General features: G+C 43.9%; 1 protein-coding gene and 1 non-coding gene across 2 annotated transcripts; one reads left to right on the top strand and one right to left on the bottom strand.

The window, feature by feature from the left end:
• Positions 1-80: 80 nt before the first annotated feature.
• On the bottom strand, positions 81-153 carry TRNAK-UUU. Its single transcript has one exon. It is a non-coding gene; the product is annotated as a tRNA-Lys (tRNA).
• A 2,913-nt stretch (positions 154-3,066) lies between these two features.
• CTDSP1 (CTD small phosphatase 1) lies at positions 3,067-14,020 on the top strand. Its single transcript, XM_003765905.4, has 7 exons — positions 3,067-3,254; positions 6,189-6,328; positions 9,668-9,769; positions 9,991-10,047; positions 10,854-10,946; positions 11,303-11,488; positions 11,684-14,020. Exons 1-7 carry the CDS (start codon positions 3,188-3,190, stop codon positions 11,810-11,812), a joined length of 774 nt encoding a protein of 257 aa, XP_003765953.1. The 5' UTR covers positions 3,067-3,187; the 3' UTR covers positions 11,813-14,020.
• Positions 14,021-21,726: the final 7,706 nt, after the last annotated feature.

Genomic DNA, 21,726 nt, shown 5'->3' with positions numbered 1-21,726 from the left:
CATTAGATTTAGAGTGAGGAAAGATTTAACAGAATTGGATTTAAAGTTCCCCTCACTTTAAATTAAAGGAAAGCGGAAAGCGCCCGAACAGGGACTTGAACCCTGGACCCTCAGATTAAAAGTCTGATGCTCTACCGACTGAGCTATCCGGGCTCCGTGAACACTGCAGATCTCTCGGTTTCTCTTTACATTTGATCCTCTGGGGATTCTAAGAAAGAACTCCGCCTTTTCCCTTCCCCCTTTCATATATATAGCGCTTAAGGTTGGAGGGAAAGTAGACACTGGAGTTCATCTTTGGAGCTAGAGAAAGACTCTGACACATACTTGGCAAGTCTCTTGCTCCCCAAAATTATATGTTTCAGAGCAGATGCCAAACTGCTTCTCTAGGAGTTTATTCAGCTAAAAATGCCTTATATCAACGAAATCACGTGGCCAGTCGCTTATCTATCATTTAAGGTTTACAAAGCACTTTCCTCAACATCCAAGAGACCTAAACAAAGTCTTTGTAATCCATTTCCTTAAATACAAGCCCTCAATATAACCCCAGAATCATCAAAAGTCATAATTTCCCTTTCCCAGATCCATCAGGGGGATTGAATAGGGGAGAAAAAGATGGATTTGGAACGTGTGTTCCATCCAGAGCACCACCTAGCGGTCCGTAGCAATTGCATGGGGGTTAGGTAATTCTGTCTCCACTGGCCCCTGATGGGAGACATCCCTGCTCCTCAGGTTTCACCCTTTCAGAAATGTAAAATCGGAAAGAATATTAGACATCAACTAGTCTGACTCTTACTTGGACCCCAACAAGTAAATGGTTAATCTCTGCTTTAACCCGTTTGGGGATGGGGAACTTTCTACCTTCAACTTCATTTGACAAATAAATGTCATATCCTTAGCTTATTCTTCCTAAATTAGTCCAATTACAGACTCTTCAGGGTCAGTGAAGCAAAAAAATCCTTTTTTGGAGTATTTGGAATAAAAACACATGGATTTGAAACTCAACACTGCTACCAATGGAATGGACACATTTTTAAAAGCTTTTTATTTTTAAAACATATGCACAGATAATGTGACATTGACCCTTACATAGCCTTGTGTTTCAGACTTTCTCCTTCCCTCCACCCCCTCTCCTAGATGGCAAGCAATTCAATGTATGTTAAACATGTTAAAATACATGTTAAATCCAACATGTGTAAACATATTTATACAATTCTCTTGCTGCACAAGAGAAATCAGATCAAAAAAGAAAGTGAGTAAGAAAACAAAATGCAAGTGAACAACAACAAAAACAGTGAGAATGTTATGTTGTGATCCACATTCAGTTCCCACAGGCCTCTCTCTCTCTCTGGGTGCTGATGGCTCTTTTCATCACAAGATCATTGGAACTGATCTGAACCATCTCATTGTTGGAAAGTCATGTTCATCAGAATTGACCTCCTATAATATTGATGTTGTCGGGGCAATGTTCTCCTCCTCACTTCACTCAGCATCAGTTCATATAGGTCTCTCCAGGCCTTTCTGAAACCATCCTGCTGGTCGTTTCTTACAGAACAATAATATTCCATAACATTCATATGCCATAACTTCCATTCTCCAATTGATGGGCAGCCACTCAGATTCCACTTTCTTGCCACTACAAACAGGGCTGCCACAAACATTCGGCACATGTGGGTCCCTTTTCCTCCTTTAAGATCTCTTTGGGATATAGGCCCAATAGCAACATTGCTGGTCAAAGGGTATGCACATATGATAACTTTTTGGACATAGTGAATGGACACATTTCAATGGTGGTCCCTTTTAGCTCTGATATTACAGCTGCCTTACTGGTGTCTCTGTGACCTGGGAGGTTAGGCTCTCTGCTGCAATATAAACACGCACAGGGGAAGAACCTTCCTTGATCTCCCCCATAAATCTCCCCTGCCCCATACCTGAGAGCTTCATCAAAGGCAAATGTGCCAGCTAATCTCCATAGCAAATGCCTCCCTAGTGCCCCTGGCCCACAGATCAAAGCAGAGAAGAAGGTCCCCAGGGAGTAAGGACCCCTTACCCCAAAAAAACCCCAAGCAAACAAACAAAAAGCCTTAAATCTGGGACAGCTAAGAGATGCAGTGGATAGGGTGTTCACCCTAAAGTCAGGAAGACACCTGTTTTAGAGTTCAAATCCAGCCTCAGACACTTACTGGCTGTGTGAGGTTAGGCAACTCACTTAACTGTTTGCCTTTGGGAGTCAGGAAGGCCTTGGATGCTGCATGATGGTGATACCGGCAGTATTAATGCTGCTATTAATAACTCGTGTATTATATTTTATGAATTCTATTAATTTTATTCTTTTTTTAAAAAAAATAACTTTTAAATTTTTGGAGTTTCGAACTCCTTCCCTTCAACTCCATTCCTTGAGAAGGCTAGCATTAGCGTGCATTATATGTTAAATCAATATACAGCTTAAATCTCTCATTAAGTCGTCCTGTACTAGTCGTCCTGCGAGGAAGCTGGAAAAATTTCATACGATTTGGAGGTTCCTTAGGCTGGGGGATTCCTGGACCCACTAAAAGGAGAAAAATTAGGCTCTAGTCTCAATTAATAAATTTAAATTTAACTGTGTATCCTTTAGGCCAATCGGGGCCTCAGTTTCCTTATCAGGAAAATGGAATAACAATACCTGCCGGAGGCATGGGGAGGAGTTTGAGTGGTGAGGAATGCTGCGTAAACCGAAAAAAAAAAAAAAAAAAAAAAAGAAGCGAGCCTTGCTTAAGATTCAGTATTATTGACCCAGCCCCGAGCTGGTTGAATTGAATTCGAAAGAACTACAAATAATTCTTAAATAGCTTTTTTCTGTCCCGGATGGAACTACCTCCCCAAAAGAGGGAGGAAGCGTGAGTCTGGAGACCTGGTTTCTCGGAAGTCATCGCCCTTTTAAGGGGGAACCTTGAAACGGCGCCTGGGTTCCATGTTTGTATCCGCCTCGCGGGGAGGAAACTCCATGTTGTAACAAAGTTTCCTCCGCGCCCCCTCCCTCCCCCCCCGTTTTTTCTCCCTCCCCCCCTCGAGCCTCCCCCCCCTCCTCCTTATTTCCTGGGGATCCCTTCCTCCCTTCCTCTCCCCTCCCCCCCCGCGCCCCCATTCCGGCCCGAGCTGGGGGGGGGGCCGGGCGCCGGGGGCAGAGTCCGGCCCGAGCCCGCCTGGCCCCATGGACAGCTCGGCCGTCATCACTCAGATTAGCAAGGAAGAGGCGCGGAGCCCGCTGCGGGGCAAAGGTACTGGGGCAGATGGGCTTGGGGGAAAGGAGGGGGTGCAAGATTAGGGAAGGGAAGGGGGTGCAGGGCTGGGGGAGGGGAGAAGGGAGGTGGTGCACGGGCCAGCCGGACGCCAAGGGGCCGCTGGCTCGCCTTCCCTTCCCGTCCCATCTCTCCGGGACGATCTCGAAGCACCCTGTAAGTGCTTGGAGAGGGGAGTTTAAACCTGAGGACCTGAGGCGGGATTTCGCTCCTTTAGCGCTCCCACTGAGCTAGAGTGGGGAAACTGAGGCTGGGGAGTGGAAGGTGCCTGGGAATTCAGGGGGAGCGGGGAAGGTTGAAGTAGCCAGGGCTTCTTCCGTATCACCCTGCCCCCACCCCGGGCGTCTGGAAACTGAACCTAAGCGACTGGGCCCCTGGGAAGTAACGGGCTGCGCCTGGGGGATTGCATATTTGGGGGGTAGAGGGGATTAAGGCCCCTCAGACTCCACCCCTTTCCGAGCCGGGTGTCAGGTTGGTGACGGGGCGCGGGTGTACGCTGTGGGTTCGGGGAGTGACAGGGAGTGGGCCGGGGTGGAGTGGGGAGGGGGGTGCTCCACCTCACGCCTTCCCCCCCACTTCCTGACTCGAGCACGAAAGCAGCCCAGAAAAGGACAGCCGCTTCTTGGGGACGCCGGCCCAACTCGGAGCCAAGGAGATGAGAAGCGCTTTGAGGGAGTCCGAAACCGGGGCGTGTGTTTGCACTTTTTTGGGGGGGGGGGGATCCCGGGTCCGAGCGTACGCGGCACACCGCCGACGAACGTCACTTGTTTTCAAACCCAACCCCACCCCCAGCTTTCTAGCTCTCCCTGAAGCCTCGCTTGGAGCTCCCTTCCTGGCTCACTTAGCCTCCAAGTGGGAGCTCGGGGCTCTGGAAATTGACTGTTATTGAGTGTCTTCGGGGCTTTAACTTAACTTGCTTCTCAGACCTTCGGGTCGGGAACCCCCCCCCCGCCCCAGGGCGCCCGTGAACTTGGCCGGAGACTAGTTAGAGCCGCTTCGGGCCTAAGGGGAGGGGAGGGGAGGGCGAGGGACCGGGCCTGGGACGTGTCAGTCCAGATGGTGTGGGACGGAGCAGACTCGCCGCGGCTGGCTCTTCGGAATCCCTCCTAGTGCCAGCTGGCGCGGTGGACATTGAACCCTAATTTCCAAAGGGAGGAGCTCCGAGGCAGGAAGCGAGTTGATAGAAGGTCATCGCTAGCGGAGTCTCCCCAGACTGCCAGGGGCCCCTGGGTCTAAGAGTCCATTTCCAGGGGCGTGTGCGTCTGTGTCTGGATACACCCCAGTGGAGAAAAAAGCCTGTCTTAGGATGGGGACAAGAAGACAGATCAGAGTTCAAATGCAGACTTTGTTATTTACCAACTCTTTAATGCTTGGACAGATCACTCTCTGAACCCCATTTTCTTCTTCTGTAAAATTAAGACAGAAGTGATTGACGCTTTTTGGATCTGGAAACTCTGTAAATTGATTTTTGGTGAATTCTGCTTACTTGTGACAAGCAGACTTTGAGTTTTTTTCCTCTGTCAGTTTTTAATTGGGGGTGTGTGTGGTAGACGAGGTTAGCTATAGTGATGGCCCCCCAAAATCAGTTTAATGCATGAGAAGTTCAGAGGGAAGCAAAATACAAATTTGAAAAAATATATATAGAATATGTGATAGACTTTTTTAAAAGATGAAAGAAATTCTATTTGTGAATCTATTTCAGTTTCAAATAGGAACTTTTTGTTTTCTGCCCTTTTCTAATATCTAAATTCAAAATAACTTTTTTCGTAATGAGGAATTTGAATTTTGATTTGAGGATCTTATGGTCCCTTCCAGCTTTAAATTCTGTGATCTCATCTCATAATATTACTTTTCTGGGATCAGCCAACCTTACAGAATAAACCTCTCTGTCTGGTATCTTGAGTAATCACCTTTAAATTTTTTCCACCATAAGTTAAAGTTACCAACAAACACAAACTTTTCAATATGTATGGGTGGAGGATCCTATAGGAAATCCCGAGTTCTTGTGTTTATTTTTTTTTTTAATGTATATTAAACTTAAGAAGGTAGTAATAAAATTGTCTTCTCCCTTTCAGAACTTGTTTGTTTTTAATATTTTACTGAGATTCTTTTCTTTCTTTTGGCATCTGTATTACTATCCATTAAGCTATTCACCTTCCCATCCCCAAGCCCTCTCTTTTAACCCATAAGACAATTTTTTAAATAAATCACATTGGCAATATCATAAATGTTTCATTCTGCACACCTACTCTTTGAGGTGATGGACGAGTGTCACTATTTCTTCCCCAAAAGTTCTGTTGTCTTTCAAAGTTGTTTTCCTGAAGTCATCTTGTCGATTACTCTGTAATATGCATTATTAGTTCATGCAAATTTAAATTCTCCAGTCTTGATGTGCATTCTGACCTGAACAGATTTCATTTGACTCCCCTTAGGGGGAGCCCATAAGTTGAGAGTCAGCTCCACGGGAAGCGGCCAAGTTTGGCCAAAGAAATGCTGGCCTGGCAACTGTTCCCTCTGATTTGGTGGTTGCCTCTGTCTCTTCCCCTCCTTGGCAGCCAGGGAACGAGAAGGGCTTTAGTGGAGAAGCCTTGGGGGGATGCCCCGAGGTGACGAGCCCAAGTTTGGATCTTTGGAGGGTTTTCGATTCATAAGAGCATCGATTTGGAGCTGGAAGAGACCTTTTGGGTCCCTGAGTCCGACTCTCATTTTACATATGCAAAATAAAGTTAAGTGATATGGTCACACTAATGGGGATAGAACCAGGATTTGCTCACTCCCCTGCTGGTTTGATCCAAGATTCTCCCCTGAACATTCTGACTTGTTTGTTAATGTTCCCATCTTGAGGAAGGTTGGGGGGAGTGTGGGTCCGCCCATCCCCACACCAGCCTGATGAGTCGGTTTTGGGCTCCACAGGTGAACAGCCTTCGAAGAAACCCCGGAACCGAGGAATCTTACAATCTCTGTTTTGCTGCCTGTGTCATGATGATGCTGAGCCCGTGCCCATTAACAATAACGCCCCCCTGCTGGTGGAGGAAAATGGGACAGTCCCCAAGGTCAGTAACTCTTGGGCTTCACCCTCCAGGAAGAGGGGCGATATAATTATTGTCGTTTCTGTTTCCATCAGCAAGTTATTAATAAACTTTTAAGATTACCAGCCTTCTTTCTTTCTTTCTTTTTAAAGGCAATCGGGGTGAAGGGGCACACAAGCTGTTTTAAGTATCTGAGGCTAGATTTGAACTCCAGTCCTCCTGACTCCAAAGCCAGTGCTCAATTCACTGGGGCAATTAGCTATCCCAGCATGCTTTCTTTACAACAGGCTGAGGTTGATAGGCCATGTAGGTGTTATTATCCCCAATTTGCAGATGAGGAAACTGAATCTCAGGTCAGATGTCTTCCAGAATCACACAGTTAGTAGAAAGCATTAGAGCCACAGTTTTAACCTGGGCCTCTGGACCATGAGTTAATCATTAGTATGGTGACTTCTAGAACCTATATACTGCTCTCAGCTTTTCAAATTGCTTTCAGAGAATTCAGTTTCTTAAACATTAAGTGTCTAGCTCTAGCTTTAATAGAGTAAATGGTTGCTAAATATCTTTCCTCAAGTACTTAATGCATTTAATTGAGCAAAATCATTTACCACTTAATAAGCCTCAGTTTCCTCATTTGCAAAATGGAGAAATAATGTCCATTCCTACTTCACAGGAGTAGTTGCAAAGCTGAAAGATAGGGACTGGATCTGTGATCTCCTTGGCACTGAGGACTCCCAACTGAGGAAAGACCTAGCAATGTGTGCTGGCCCTGTCTCTTCTATGTATAGTCGGAGTTTCTCCTTCCTTCCTTTCCTCTCTCTCTCTCTTCCTTCCATCCATCTTTCCTTGCTTCCTTTCTCCCTTTCTCCATCCATCCTTCTTTGCTTCCTTCCTTCCATCCCTCCCATCCCTTCCTTCTTTCTTCTCTTCCTCTCTTCTCTCCTTTTCTCCTCTCTGTCCACAAAAGAATATAAATTGTGAGAGACCAAACTTAACTAGATGTCTTGGGGTTTATAGATTGGATTTCTTTCTTAAGGATCACACCTCAAGCCCAAATCACTTAAGCTCTCATTGACTGACTAACAATTGGTCCAAGTCCAAGACTCACTTGTTCATTATTTTGATCCTGATGAACTCAAGTGAACGTAAATAGCATTTATTTCTGTTTGGGCCAGAAACTCTAAGGATCTGCCTTTCCCAGATTTTTTGAAAACTACTTTAAAGGAGCTATTTTAAAAAATAATATTTTATATTTCCAAATACATGCAAAGACCTGAAGTCAGGATGACCTGAGTTCAAATCTGGCCCCAGGTACTAAACACTTCCTAGCTATGTGACCCTGGACAAGTCATTTAACTCCAGTTGCCTCAGCCAAAAAACAAAACAAAATAAATATGTGCAAAGATAGTTTTCAACATTCATTTTTGCAAAAGCTTGTGTTAAAAATTTTTCTCCCCTAGACAGCCAACGATCCAATATAGGTTAAACGTGTAATTCTTTTAAACATATTTCCATATTCACCATGCTGTAAAAGAAAAATCAGATCAAAAGGGGAAAAATACAAGAAAGGGAAAAAAATCAAACAAACAAACAAAAAAAAGTGAAAATACCATGCTTTGATCCATATTCAGTCTCCATAGTTCTCTCTATATGTGTGAATAGCACTTTCCATCACAATTCTATTGGAATTGCCTTAAATCGCTGCATTGTTAAGAAGAGCCAAGCCCATCACAGTTGCTCATGACATAACCTTGCTCTGACTGTGTACAAGATTCTCTTAGTTTTGCTCATTTCACTCAGCTTCAGTTCATGTAAGTCTCTCCAAGCCTTTCTGTAATCATCCTGCTCATTATTTCTTTTAGAATAATATGAATTACATTCATATATTATAATTTGTTTAATCATTCCCCAACTGATGGGCATCCACTCAGTTTCTAGTTCCTTGTCACTACAAAAAGGGCTGCCACAAACCTTTTTGCACACGTGGGTTCTTTTCCCTTTTTTTCTGATCTCTTTTTTGGATACAGACCCAGTAGAGACACTACTGAATCAAAGGGTGTCCACAATTTAATAGCCCTTTGCTTCTTACCTAGCCTTAATCCCCAAATGGGTGTTACCTCAATCAAAGGGAGACCTGGGAAAGACCTTTGCTTAAAAGTCAAGCCCCACCCCTGCATCCAGGGTCTTCTCCTCTCATCCTGATCTGTGTCTTGCCACTGTACCCAGAAGGCTCCAGAGGAGAAAGTAAAGCTTGTAATGGGCTGAGGCTTGAGTTGACGCACTGAGGTCCCAAGTACATGAGGCTAAATAGTAATTGGGCTATACTCTATTAATATACATGATTGGATAAAGAATGGCCCCCGCCCATTCTCCTTGCAAGTCCTGATGTGTTGTATAGGAAATGACGATTTTGGTGGGTGGAGGCAGAGAGAGAGAGACAGGAAGAGAAGTTGGGAGAGATTGCGCGGGGTACGATTCTGTCGTGTGGCTGCTGGTCGAGCTAGCTTCTTGACTCAGTTACACACATTGCTATTGCCCATTCTCTTCCACCTCCGATCTTTCTTCACTGAGAATAGACTGACGATTTTCCCCTAACTTGAATTCCTGACTCCGGCTGATTTTGTGTGGTCTTCACAAAAGGTGGTAACTTTGCATAGCTTCCTCTCACTTGAATCCAGTTCATTTGCAAGTCATGATAGCCCCTTCCTGATGTCATGTTTCTCTTCGAGAGGACAAATAACCCTAGCCCTGGGGTGTTAGGTGATCTGCCCCCAGCCACTTCAGTCTTAGTGTGACTGAGGGGGACATCCATATTCTTGGAAAGTCAGCTTTCTGTCCACTGTGCCAAAGCCCTCACTGTGCCAAATTAAGTAACGTCCCATTTCTGAGCTTCAAGTGCTTTATAAATGCTGGGTGACTGTTACTGTTGTTATTGGTATTATATATACCCAGAAGGACTCGGGCATTTTTTCATTTTATCTCCCCAGAAGCTCTGGAAGACACTATAGGACAGATGAAATCCTTTACTTCCACATCTTAAGGAGAATTAGAGCCCAGTCCAGAATCCTGGGCTTCCCATTTGCTCTGGGCTGTCCTGGGGAGGGGGCTGCTGAGGAAGTAAGGATTGAGGGGCAGCTGGACGGTGCAATGGGTAGAGCTCTGGAAGATCTGATCCAGCCTCATAAACTTATCTGTGTGACACAGGCAAGTCACTTAGCCTCTATGGCCTCCAAAAAAAAAAAAAAAAAAAAGGAAATGGGGGTTGAATCCTAGCAGAAGAGACATTTGGGGACACTTGAGTTATCCTGTTGTCTCTTGATGACCCTCCATCCTGTTAACTGACCCCCTTTGTCCTCCCTGCAGGCACCGGCTAAATATCTGCTTCCTGAGGTCAAAGCCCAGGACTTGGGCAAAATCTGTGTGGTCATCGACCTGGATGAGACCTTGGTGCACAGTTCCTTTAAGGTTGGAATCTGTCCCTGGGACCCTCCCAACCCCAGGATGACCCTTCCCATCACCCTCTTAGGTTTTGGGCCTGGTGCTCCCCATTCCCTCCTGCTGGCTCTCCTCCTTTCTTTCCCTTCTCCGAGGGAGGGCTGGAAATGTGCTTCCACCTCCTAGGCAGAGTTTGGGAGTCACAGCAGTGACTCAGTCATCAAGTCACAGCCTTTTTGCATCTCCCACAGCCCGTGAACAATGCAGACTTCATCATCCCTGTGGAGATTGATGGAATGGTTCACCAGGTGAGTGGATGGGGAAGGTCAAGAGCAGGAAGTGTAAGGGTTTGGGGATGGGCGGAAGGGAAGATCCAATCTTATTCATGTTTTCTTGGAGTCCCTTAAGCTGCCAGGCTCTGGGGTCTCCTAACTTCCCACTCTTGTCTTCCCCACACTTAGAATCCTAGAATATTGGGGCTGAAGGGCATGCTGGAGTTCGGGAAGTGGGTCTAGCTGGGGGTCTGTCAGCTTTTTTTTTTGGTTGCTATTTTGTTAATTGTACTAAATAATATAATTAACGCCCCTTGTAATCTTGTGAATTTTGTTTTATTCATTTAAAAACATGATTCTGAATGAGGGTCTGTCAGCTTCATATGCAGCAAAGGTTAGAATGTTTGATTAAGCCTGACCTCTCATTTTACAGTTTGTGAAATCTGGTTTCTTATTTTAGCTCCGTTGAGAAAGACTAGGGGCTTTTGTTTATTCCTCTTCTTCCTCTTGCCTCCTCCAACCTCTCACCCCACTCGGTGGCCGGGACCCGTTTCAAGTAATCCAGGATAGGCTGTTTTCTCTTTAGCCTGTTCTCCATTACTTGGTTCGGGGGCCGGTACTCAGCATCACTTGGGGTGAGGGGGTCCTGGGGTCCCCCGCCCTGTCCCCTCATAGACCTTTTCCTTAGCAATCTGAATGTGACCCAAGCTCCTGCTCCTCCAAGACAGACAGGGTCAGGGCCTTAGTCACAGCGGCCATGGCGGGGGTGGACATCGGGAGGGCTCGGTCCCACATCCTCCCCTCGTGAGCCAGGCCAGCTCCCTCACTGCCCCTGCCCTCAGGTCTATGTGCTGAAGCGGCCCCACGTGGATGAGTTCCTGCAGCGGATGGGGGAGTTGTTTGAGTGTGTGCTCTTCACTGCCAGCCTGGCCAAGGTGAGCCTCTGCCTTCCTGACCCTCTCCCCGTCCTTTCCTGCCATGGGGCAGTTCCCTCGATGGGCTGCCATTCCTTCCCTCTGTTCCATTTCTCACAGGGTGGGGGTAGGAGATTAGGGCTTCTCCCCGAGTCCCTTCCCCCAGCATCCTAACCAGGCAAACCTCCTAGGGGGTCTTGACAATCCCCTTCAGGCCCTCCTGCCGTGATAACAAAAATTATTATCATTAATAGTAACAATAGCATTTCCATAGCCCAGAGTTTGCAAAGTCCCAAGGGGCAAACGTAGTTATTATTGAGGGAATTTGCCCCTAGCCAAACCCAACGCACTCTATGTCACCTATGTGTCCCTCCCAGTATGCAGACCCCGTCGCTGACCTGTTGGACAAGTGGGGGTCTTTTCGGGCCCGGCTCTTCCGAGAGTCCTGTGTCTTCCACCGAGGAAACTACGTCAAAGACCTGAGCCGCCTGGGCCGGGACCTTCGGAGGGTGCTCATTTTGGACAACTCTCCCGCGTCCTATGTCTTTCACCCAGACAATGCTGTGAGTCCGAGGGATAGCTGGGAAGGGGAGGAAAGACACGTGCCTTGGGATAGGCCAGAGAACCGGGGGACTAGCAGGGCTCCGGGCTCCGGCAGCTGGGAGGGGGCCGTGAGGCGGCCATCCCTGGGCATCTGGGAGGGTGGAACAGGGAGCGCTAATAGCCTTCATCCTGCTCCATGGCCCCATCCTTCTTAGGTACCTGTGGCCTCTTGGTTCGACAACATGGGCGACACAGAACTCCAGGACCTCCTTCCTTTCTTTGAACGGCTCAGCCGTGTTGATGACGTCTACTCGGTGCTCAAACAACAGAGGACTGAGAGCTAGTGAGGGGGGGGGCCGGTGCCCCTTCTGCTCTCCCGGCTCCGGGCCCCTGCTTGTCACAGAGCTAGGTCTGGCCAGGCACTCGCCGTCCCCGAGCCCCGGCTCAGCGTTGTGGAAGCCGACCCTCCCTCTGCACACTTGAACTTCCAGTCACCTCTTCCTTTTTTATTTTGTCTGTTTTTAAAGAAACAAATCAATTTTTAAATCCAGTGCCACGGGGAAGGACTCTCTCCCCTTACACTGCCACCAGCCAGCCCAGCCCACCTCACCAGACCCAGAATGGAAGGAGCGGATGGGGGTGATCAGAGAGACAAAGGGGCAGCGAGCTCGAAGATGCTCTCCGGCCTCACTCCCTCTGTCTGACTGTCTCCACAATGGCCGGGTCCTTTAGTACCAAGCCCCAGTGCCTTAGATCCCTCCTGCCCCAGAAATGGGGCCTTAGAGGGACTTCCTCCAAACCTTTCGCTCCTCTTCGCTCTCTTCCAGTGCTGCTGAGTTTCTCTGCTGCCAAATTTTGGGACCCTTAATAGGAAGGGGGAGAAGGGAAAAGAAGGGGACGATTGTCAGTGTTTCAGCTTTGTGACCCAGTGCCTCAGCCCCCTACACTGCCACTCTCACCTGACCCCAGCCTGCCCTTCTGTCTGGGCAAGGTTGGATGCCAAGTGCCTTGTTCCAAGCCCTTTCTCCCCAGACTCTGGGGGGTGGTAAGGAAAAATATAGGAGATGTCCCCAAAGCAGATTTCTCCCTAAAAACAGTCCGTTTGAGAAGGATGGGGGAAGGGATTTGACTCTCTATCCCCTCAGGGCCAGATCCCTCTAAAATGGATTCTTCTTTCCTCTTTCAATTAGTGCCTCTTAAAGGGGGGAGGGTGACTTTTACAGATGGGGAGACGGAGGCAAGTCAAAGAAGGACCTGCTGCCCTAGGCTTGTGTAGGGCCCAGGAATCTGCCCCGACCCCCAGGATCTGCAGGAGGAGGCGAGCGTGGGAATCCCCTCAGTAATGGAAATTCTCAGGCTTGGGAGATTCTTACCTAGTTCTTCCTGCCTTCCTTGTACCACTGCCCCTGCCCCCCCCCCCCCCCCACACACACACACACACATGACTCGTCATATCTGCCTTAACCAATAATGTCCCAGGCCAAATGGAGCGGTCATCTTGGTGACTTGACCTTTCTGTCCCCAAGTGGGGCTTGGGGGACGGGAGAGGGAAGGGGCTGGGGACCAGGGCTCCCGGCCCCCATTGTACCATATAAATATGTATATGTGTATATAGATTTTTAGAGGAAAGGGGCAGGGAGGTTGAAAGGGTGGGAAGTCACTCCTTCTGCCTCTTCGGGGCCCAGGACCTGAGGGGTAAAGGAGGTTGGGATGGGAAAGGATTTTTACATTTTTTAAATTGCTATTTTCTGAAAGGAACAAGGGAGACTTGGGGATGCCAGTTCTTCATCCCCCTGCTCCACTCTGTCTCCGGCCCCACCAGTCTTGGAGCTAAGTCTGGTTCTCCCTTAGTTTCCATATATTCCCTGGTGGTTAATTTGGCTGAAAGCTTTGTTTGCAGCCCCCAAGGGGGATGGAGTTGAGGGTCACTGGGATCTCCATCTCCCTCTCTAAGCCCTGCTATGGGGATGGAAGGTGGTGGGAACGGTTCATCCCCCAACATAAGTGCAACTCAATGTCTGCTTCTGTCTGTCCACTCTCTAGATGCCCCTTGCTTTGGGTTTGGCTTAAGGTGACTCTGGGAATCTCCCTTATGCCCTGGGTGATCTTTCTCTCCCAGCAGACTCCTGGTCCCCAAAGTCACCCCACAGAGCTACTAGGATATCAAAAGTTCTGGTAGCCAGACCAAACTTTGCTTCTAGTGCCAACCTAAGCCATACAGCCCATGCCCCTAATTCCTCTCTGTTTGCTCATTGAAGGTAGCTCCCTGGAAATCCAGAGCCTGTGCCCACTCCCCCCGACCCTGATCCACTTGGTTCTAAGACAGACCCAAAGTTTGGCCCATTGGACTCTTCCGGTGCCAAGGGGAGCCAGGCTCTTAAGACATATTAGAGTGTTTTCTTATTCCTCTTAAGGAGCTAGAGTGGTGAGCAGGGAAGACTGGGCAGGGTTGGTGTAGGGTCTATCTCCAAATAAGTGCCTTTTGTGGGACCCTGGTGTGATGGGCGTTCCCTTAAACTATAAAAGAGAAAACCAGATCCTTCCCAATCAACTTCTGTCGTGTGCTTTTTTTGGAGAGGGAGGGGAAAGAATGTGAGGGGTGAGGTCCTGGCTGTGGGATCATATGCAAGAGATTTGTTGAGTATCTGAAAGCTTGTGACATATTGTATATTTCTTCCAATGTATGGGTACGGGTTGGCTTCTGAAGGGGCAATCATAATTTCATGACCCCCACATTCAATTATGTGACCCCAGAGGCTGTGGACCACACTTTAAAAAATCTGGGTTCTAGAAATTTAAAAAGTCTGAGTGATCCCTCATTCTATATTGGGGGGAGGCATTCTATGTAGACTGGGCTAATTGACTGCTGAGACCCTTGCTAGCTCTAAAATCCTGTGATTCTAGTGTATTTGTGACTTCTGAGAATCTGACTGACCTTCAGAGGCTCCTGCTTTTTCTCTTAAATGGCTCCCAAAGGGAGTAGCGGAATCCCCTGCATTGTTGCTTGGAGCTGGCATACAGAACCTGCAATGGGACTTTTAGAAACCCTTATAATTTGGAAAACACCGAAAGGAGGGAAAAGGGTCTGGGATACCTCTTATAGCATCTGCAGAATGGTCATGTATTATAATTGGATAGAACTAGGACCTGTGGGTGGGCTCAATACAAGGAAGAACTGTTCATTTAAGTATTTTAATCCTGTTTTTAACTCTTCCCCCCTCTTTTTTTTTGCATCACCTACAGAACTCACCTCTACCTCACCCAATGAGCCATTCCTTGCAATAAAAATTTAGAAAGAAAAGTCATAGAAAGCAATTGGCAGAAACCACCAACATCAGCATACAAGGCTTTTTTGTCCTACAGTTGCCCACCTTTTGCAAATGGCCAGAAGGAGCATTTTCTCAAATTCTAAAAAGCTAATAGTGGGACTAACCCACAATGGTGGAAGCAACCGTATAATATTGAATGTCATAGAATTTAGAGCTTGAAGGAGTCTTAGTAATTATCTAATCCTACTGGAGGTTTGCAGAGATCCCTATTTTGGAATCTGGATCACTTGCTGCCTCTGTGACCTTGGGAAAATCTGAAATCTCAAGTAGGATACTTGGATTTGCCAATTTCAATATGGTGACAGGTGAAATCAGCCACTACCTTCAGGGAGCTTACAAACTAATGAGGGAAACAAAATATCTGTAATTATAGAAGATATACATTGGATAAATGGGAGGTAAGCTCAAAAGACACTAGCATTGGGATGGAACAAGAATGTCCTCTTGCAGAAAACCTTTGAGCCGAGTCCTGAAAGAAGCCAGAAAGTTGAGGGAGGAGGGACTTTGTCATTAGACAATATTTTGGCCATCCAAAAAAACAAATACAAGATGGGGAACCCAGCCTTCCCCTTTCTGTAGTGGCGGTGGGAGATAAGCAGATGAAACCCAAAGTCCAGTACCCTCATATCTAGACTTCATATAAATTAGGAACTGCTTATAAATCACCCCTTGGACAGTCTCCCACTGAGATTCACCCTTATGATGTTATTGGACTTCTTGAGAATGAAGGACAATATACATACATACATACATACCTGCTGAGAGCCTTAGGTTTCTACAAATTGTATAAAAGGGTCCTCAATATCTATGCAGATATTTCAGCTAACAGTATATATAGCCTTTATTTGATTCTACTTTCATTTCACAATCTAAGGAACTTATAGTTCAATTACAAATCAAAATGATTCTTATTCCTTATTGCTGGAAATGTTCAGGAAGAATTCATAGTCCTCCAGATCCATGATATCCCTACTTGAGGCTCTGAGAAAGGTAATCTCATTCCCATCAGAATGGTGCCATATGAATAATCTACAATAATAGAGAAGATCTGTTTGTTCTACCACATGGTAACTCAGTCAGCTTGTTTCTCTTCAATCCTTCTTGAATCCCAGGTATTCCTCTCCTCTCTATAATGTTGACTCCCAGAATTCCCAGCACTTCTTCAGACATTGGAAAGTTCACAGACTTATTCCACTTCACTGTTACAATCTTTCATATCATGTGATTTTCTCATCTTATGGGACCAAATGATTCCCTTTTGCCTAATTTCCATGTTTGAGATTGAGTCGTCCCATCTGGGCTTGAAAAAGGTGGGTCTTTGTTGATGCGCAGGATTTAACCTCATTCTTCACCTCCATACCTGAGGAACCAAATTTGGCGGTGGCCATCCTTCATGAGTATGAACTCACAAGATCCCTTTAAGGCAATTAAATGAGGATTTTCTGAGCCTTATAGTAAAGCTTCTGATGAAGGCCATGCCTTTAGTAAGCAGGCAATGGAGGTTAAAAATAGATTTAAGCTTGTGGATACTAGTTAGCTGAGACTATTGTGTCCCAAAGAGTTGAGGAATCTCCTTTTGGAAAGAGACACTCATTTTAACCATCGAGAACAGACTCATCCAAGGAATGAGTGTGTAGTAGTATTGCCTTCCTGAAAAGAGTTGAAACCATAGGTTTGTAGAGTCCACTCTTCCTCTTTAGGGGGAAAGGCAGCACCCCCACTGAAACAAGAACGTGGAAAGAGAGGACCTCAATAAACCAATGCCCAGTGAATCTGTGCCTGGTCAATATTCACCAGAGAACCAGTTGACCTTTGTCAGTAACTGATCACTTCAGGCAATTAGGAAGAGAAACTTGTGGAGGTGACATGCTTAGCAGAGACCGACAGAAAATGGTACATCATCACTGGAAGAGACGGCCATCCCTGAAGCATTGGAAGCCCGTGTCTGTGATTCTACCTGAATATTCCTCATATCTCCACTCTTTTAACTGATGGCATGTGTGTTTATATAAAACCAGAGTATCTTCAAATCTATGGGGGAAATGGATGATTGCTACTTTCTTATACTATGTTAATAAATGTCTTTATTTTGAATTCATTGTGTCATCTGGCTAACTGGCAAAAATAAGCCCATCAGCTAGGGGGAGGAGAGCCTTGGGAACTTTGGTCTTGAGTGGATCAAGACCCACAAAAAACCTTGAACCTCAGTCTTTCTGAGACCTGATCTGAGATCTGATAGTTGGGGGATGCCCCTAGAAGCTACACTTATTAAGTTGCCCAGGTTTACTCCTACACACAAAAAATAGGAGAAGCAATTAAGTAGTTTGGTGGATAATGCTCTGAGCCTGGAGTTAGGGGATTTTGAGTTCAAATCCAACCTAATGTACTTATTAGTTATATGACCTTGGGAAAATAATTTAATCTCATCTGCCTCATTTTTCTCAATTAAAAGGGAGGGAAAATAGCACCTTTCCCAGCATTTTCATCAGATATTTTGTCAAATATATATTGTCAAATAAGATATTTGAAGAGGAGTTTAGTACAATGTCAGGCACATAGTAGGTGCTTAATAAATGCTTAGCTAATGAATTTTTCCTTAAGAATCAGTCTTTAGGTGCCAATAAATGTTAATCAATAGCACCATACTCTAAATGTGATAAATTTGTCTAGTGGTCCACAATACTATAGAAATAGCTGAATGACATTAATATTGCTGTTTTAATTAGCTAAATCAGAAGACAAATGGAAGTCATGACCAAAAGAAAGGATGTTTTACAGTTGTCTCTCCTTAAAGAAGAAAGCAAAGGCATTGGCAGAGCTGGTTTTTATTTCAGGCTCAAGAGCAAGAAGCAGTATTATTTCATAGAACACACGGTCCCCTTCTCTTACAAGAAAGCCAGCCTCCACAGTGGTAATTACAGGTTTGCTTCGAGACCTTCTTAGTTACAAGAGAGGCTTTCAAGACAGATGGAGCAGAGGAAGATCACTGCAACTTAGGCACAAGCAGATGCTGAAGAAGAAGGGAAGACAAGGAACTTGACAAAACTATGGTGACATATACTGGAATATTCATTGACATCAGCTGTGAAAGGTGGGCAAGTCAAAAAATATGCTGAAAAATATACAAGGATAAAAATATGCTGAAGACAATACTATTACACACTCAATCCTTGGATGAGTCTTTTGTTGGGAGTCTGTTCTCAGAGCCCTGGTTAAAATGAGTGTCTCCTTCCAAAAGGAGATTCCTCAACTCTGGGATACAATACAATCTCAGCTAACGAGAGTCCACAAGCTTAAATCTATTTCTAACCCCCATTGCCTGCTTACTAAGGGCATGGCCTCCATCAGAAGGACCCATGTTTAGAAGCCTCATGCTTCTAGTTTATTAATCCCCAGCAGCAGACAACATAACAAAAAATAACTCTCTCTTCTTACTGTCTTCTTATCCCAGTCCTCCAGGCTGGTTAGTCTGAGAGTGAGTGAATTTACCACACTTTAAGCAAGTTTCCTTTGCCAACCCTTGGACTCCAGGCTGCTGGAAAGTTTGGTAAGCTGAAGATAAAACTTTGAGAGAGAAAAAATCCCTGGGATTCAAAGGCAGAGGTATTCCCAGTAATGGGTCGATGTACATTTTCCTTCAGTGCCCATTTCACTGGACCCTGGACTGCTCAGAAGCAAGAGTTGCTGAAGGATAGGCCTTGGACTACTGCTGTAAGCTTCGAGGGAGATTGGATGGATAGTTCCAGTGACATGGTCTGCATTCCCACCTCCGGGTTTGGCCAGAGCTTAGTCACCCATCCCAGGCCTCTGTTTTTTTTTTTTGTTTGTTTTTTTTGTTTTTGTTGTTGTTGTTGTTGTTGTTGTTTTGTTTTTCCCCAAGAAGCTGGGGAATTCTTCATTCTTCACCATTCTCCACTCTCATGAGCTTGTGTGATTGTTTCCACCTTGCCACAGCTCTGTCTGTTGTTCCTCCCTCCTCCAGGGCCTGGCCAGGTCTTGTTCCTTAAGGGAATGCTATCAGCCACTCTGTACCTTTCTCATGCTGGAGAAAATCCCTGTCTTGGTCCAACATCCCATTTCTGACTTCTCAGGGTGCTATAAGAGGAAATTCAATGTTATTTCAGAAATTGAAAAGAGACAAGACCAGAGCAAGCACATCCACTCAGAATATCTATACTGGAGACTGGATGATCTTGAGAGCATTGAAACTTAAAGGTTAAATTTTTTTTCAACCAACAAAACTAATTGAAGCAATGAAAAACTTTTGCAAAGTTACAAGATATAAAGTAAATCTGCACAAATCATTAGCATTTCTGTATATTATCAAAAAATCTAGCAGAAAATAAAACTCATTTCCAAATAACTGAAGACCAACTAAAATATTTGGGAGTCGACTTACCAAGACATACACAGGAACTTTATGAACACATATTCAAAACATTCTTTACATAAAAGGTCTAAATATTAGATATGTAGACAGAACTAAATATTAATATTAATTGCTCATGGGTAGGCTGAGCCAATATAATAAAATTAATAATACTGCCTCAATCAATTTACTTACTCAATTCCATGCAAAACTCCCGAAGGACTACTTTATAGCACTAGAAACAAATAATAACAAAATTCATGTGGAAGAACAAATAGTTAAGGATATCAAGAGAATCATTGAAAAAAATGGGAAAGAGGCCCACAAATTCATGATTTCAAATCATACCACAAAATCTAAATTGTCAAAATAATTTGTTCTTGGGTAAGAAATAGAGCTAGGACTAGTATCAGAAAGAATTCAAATCAGACTTCAGACATTTAATGGGTGTATGACCCTGTTTGCCTTAATGCATTGGAGAAGGAAATGGCAAACCACTCCAGTGTTCCTTGCCAGGAAAACACCAAATGGGGTCATGAGTGAAAAACAACTGAATAAAAACAAGGAATAGATAGATTGATTCGTGAAATAGATTAGATACACAGTATACAGAAAAAAAAATGAATCTAATAACCTAATGTTTGATAAATCTAAAGATCCTAGCTATTGGGGCAGAACTATTGGACAAAAATTATTGGGAAAACTAGAAAACAATTTGGCAAAACCAGTGTGGACCCATATCTAACACTATATACCAAGACAAGTTCCAAATGGGCATATAATTTAGACATCAAATGTTATATCATAATCAAATTAAAGAAGTGAAGAAGAAATTACCTATCAGGTCTATGATAGAGAAAGAGCTATAGATATAAATAAAAGATAGAAAAATTCATCAGAGGTAAAATGAGTAATTTTGATTACATAAAATTAAATTGTTTTTGCAACAAACAAACAAATGTATATAAGATTAGAAAAGAAGCAAGAAATAGGCAGGGGGGTGGTGGGAAAAGAAGTTTTGCATCAGTAAATGAGATCTAATAAAGGTCTCATTTCTAAGTGATATAGGAAACCCAAATTTATAAGAATAAGAATCATTCTCTAACTGATAAATGTTAAAGGATATGAATAGGCAGTTCACAGAAGAAAAAAAATCAAAGCTACCTTTAGTCATATGGAAAAAATACTCTAAATTTATGATAGTATTCATTAAGTGCTTGCTAAATTCTTATGGAAACACAAATATAAAGAAGCTAGACCCTTAAGGAGTTTACATTAAACAGCAGAAGATAATACATAGAGTTATTCAGTTGTGTCCAAATCTTCATAAATTCATCTGGAGTTTTCTTGGTAAAGACACGAGAGTAGTTTGCCATTTCCTTAAGCTCATTTTATAGTGAGTAAACTGAAGCCAACAGGATTAAATGATTTGCCTTGATCACACAGCTATATTTGAACTCAGGTCCCTACCTATAATCCCTGAAAACATTTCAATAAGACACCATTGTGATTGATGTATACACATACTATACATAGTATACACAGCATTGTATGTTAGTGATTTTCTATTTATAAAGAAAAGATGAATATTGGTGCTAATTTATCAGTTTCTATCATTATATCAATCTATGCAATTGTACCAGTAACCATATCCTTTTATGTGAATTTTGTTGTCTCTTTTCCTTTCTCAATTATCTTTCCTTTATACTTTTGTCCAAGAATGCATAATTTTCGCAAAAGTACTTAATATATGGGAAAGTAGGCTTGTGATTTGCTAATTGTTTATATTTTCATGATTGCTTTTTTCAATAAAATAAGGTCTATGATTTTGTCCAATCAAAAAAGTAAAAATAAATAAACTTGTCTTCATTTGCCTCAGTGTAGCAATTGTCTATATGATTCTTTATTCACTATATCACTTCATACAATTTTCCCATATTATTTTGAATTCTCCCTCTTTGTTGTCTATTATAGCATCTAATCAAGAAGCACATAATTTGTTTCCCTTTTCTCTTTCTTTTTTGTCTTTTTACTATTAGAAATTGGGGTCTTATGACTATTATCATTATTATTATTACTAGTGTATTATCTATTATCATTATGTTAGCTAGATATTTACTTGCTTGGGTGTAAACCCAACAGTGGTATTGATGACTTAAAGTATATGGATAATTTTCTAACTTGTATCATGCAATTCTACCTTGTTTTCCAAATTGATTAAACTATTTCATAGTTCTACCAGCAATGTATTAGTTCAATATTTTTAGTTTCTTGGCATTACTACCCCTGTCAAAATTGAATTTTTTTCATCTTTTATCATCATTGATAGTTTGATGAGTATGAATGTGTCAGTTATTTTAATTTGTATTTCTCTCACTTTTAGTGATTTTTAGTACTTTTTAGATAGCATTTTTTTTGGGATACTGTTCTTTTATGATTTTTGGCCACTTTCATATTGGAGAAATATTTTAATTTATGATAATAAGTAATTATGAAAATTCTCAGGACATTTTGGATTCCTGCCTTTCATTAAAAGTGTTTTATGGAAAAGATCTTTTTC

The sequence above is a fragment of the Sarcophilus harrisii genome, chromosome 3, assembly GCF_902635505.1.
Source record: "Sarcophilus harrisii chromosome 3, mSarHar1.11, whole genome shotgun sequence".
NCBI lineage: Eukaryota > Metazoa > Chordata > Mammalia > Dasyuromorphia > Dasyuridae > Sarcophilus > Sarcophilus harrisii.
Note: the sequence above shows the minus strand (reverse complement) of the source record. Positions and strands in the feature narration are given on the sequence as shown.

Excerpts from the sequence above, each read along its gene's own strand:
- CTDSP1 (XM_003765905.4), top strand. The coding sequence starts at position 3,188 with ATGGACAGCTCGGCCGTCATCACTCAGATTAGCAAGGAAGAGGCGCGG. Across the intron at positions 10,048-10,853 it reads TTGATGGAATGGTTCACCAG|GTCTATGTGCTGAAGCGGCC; the intron begins GTGAGTGGATGG and ends CCCTGCCCTCAG. Across the intron at positions 11,489-11,683 it reads TCTTTCACCCAGACAATGCT|GTACCTGTGGCCTCTTGGTT; the intron begins GTGAGTCCGAGG and ends CATCCTTCTTAG.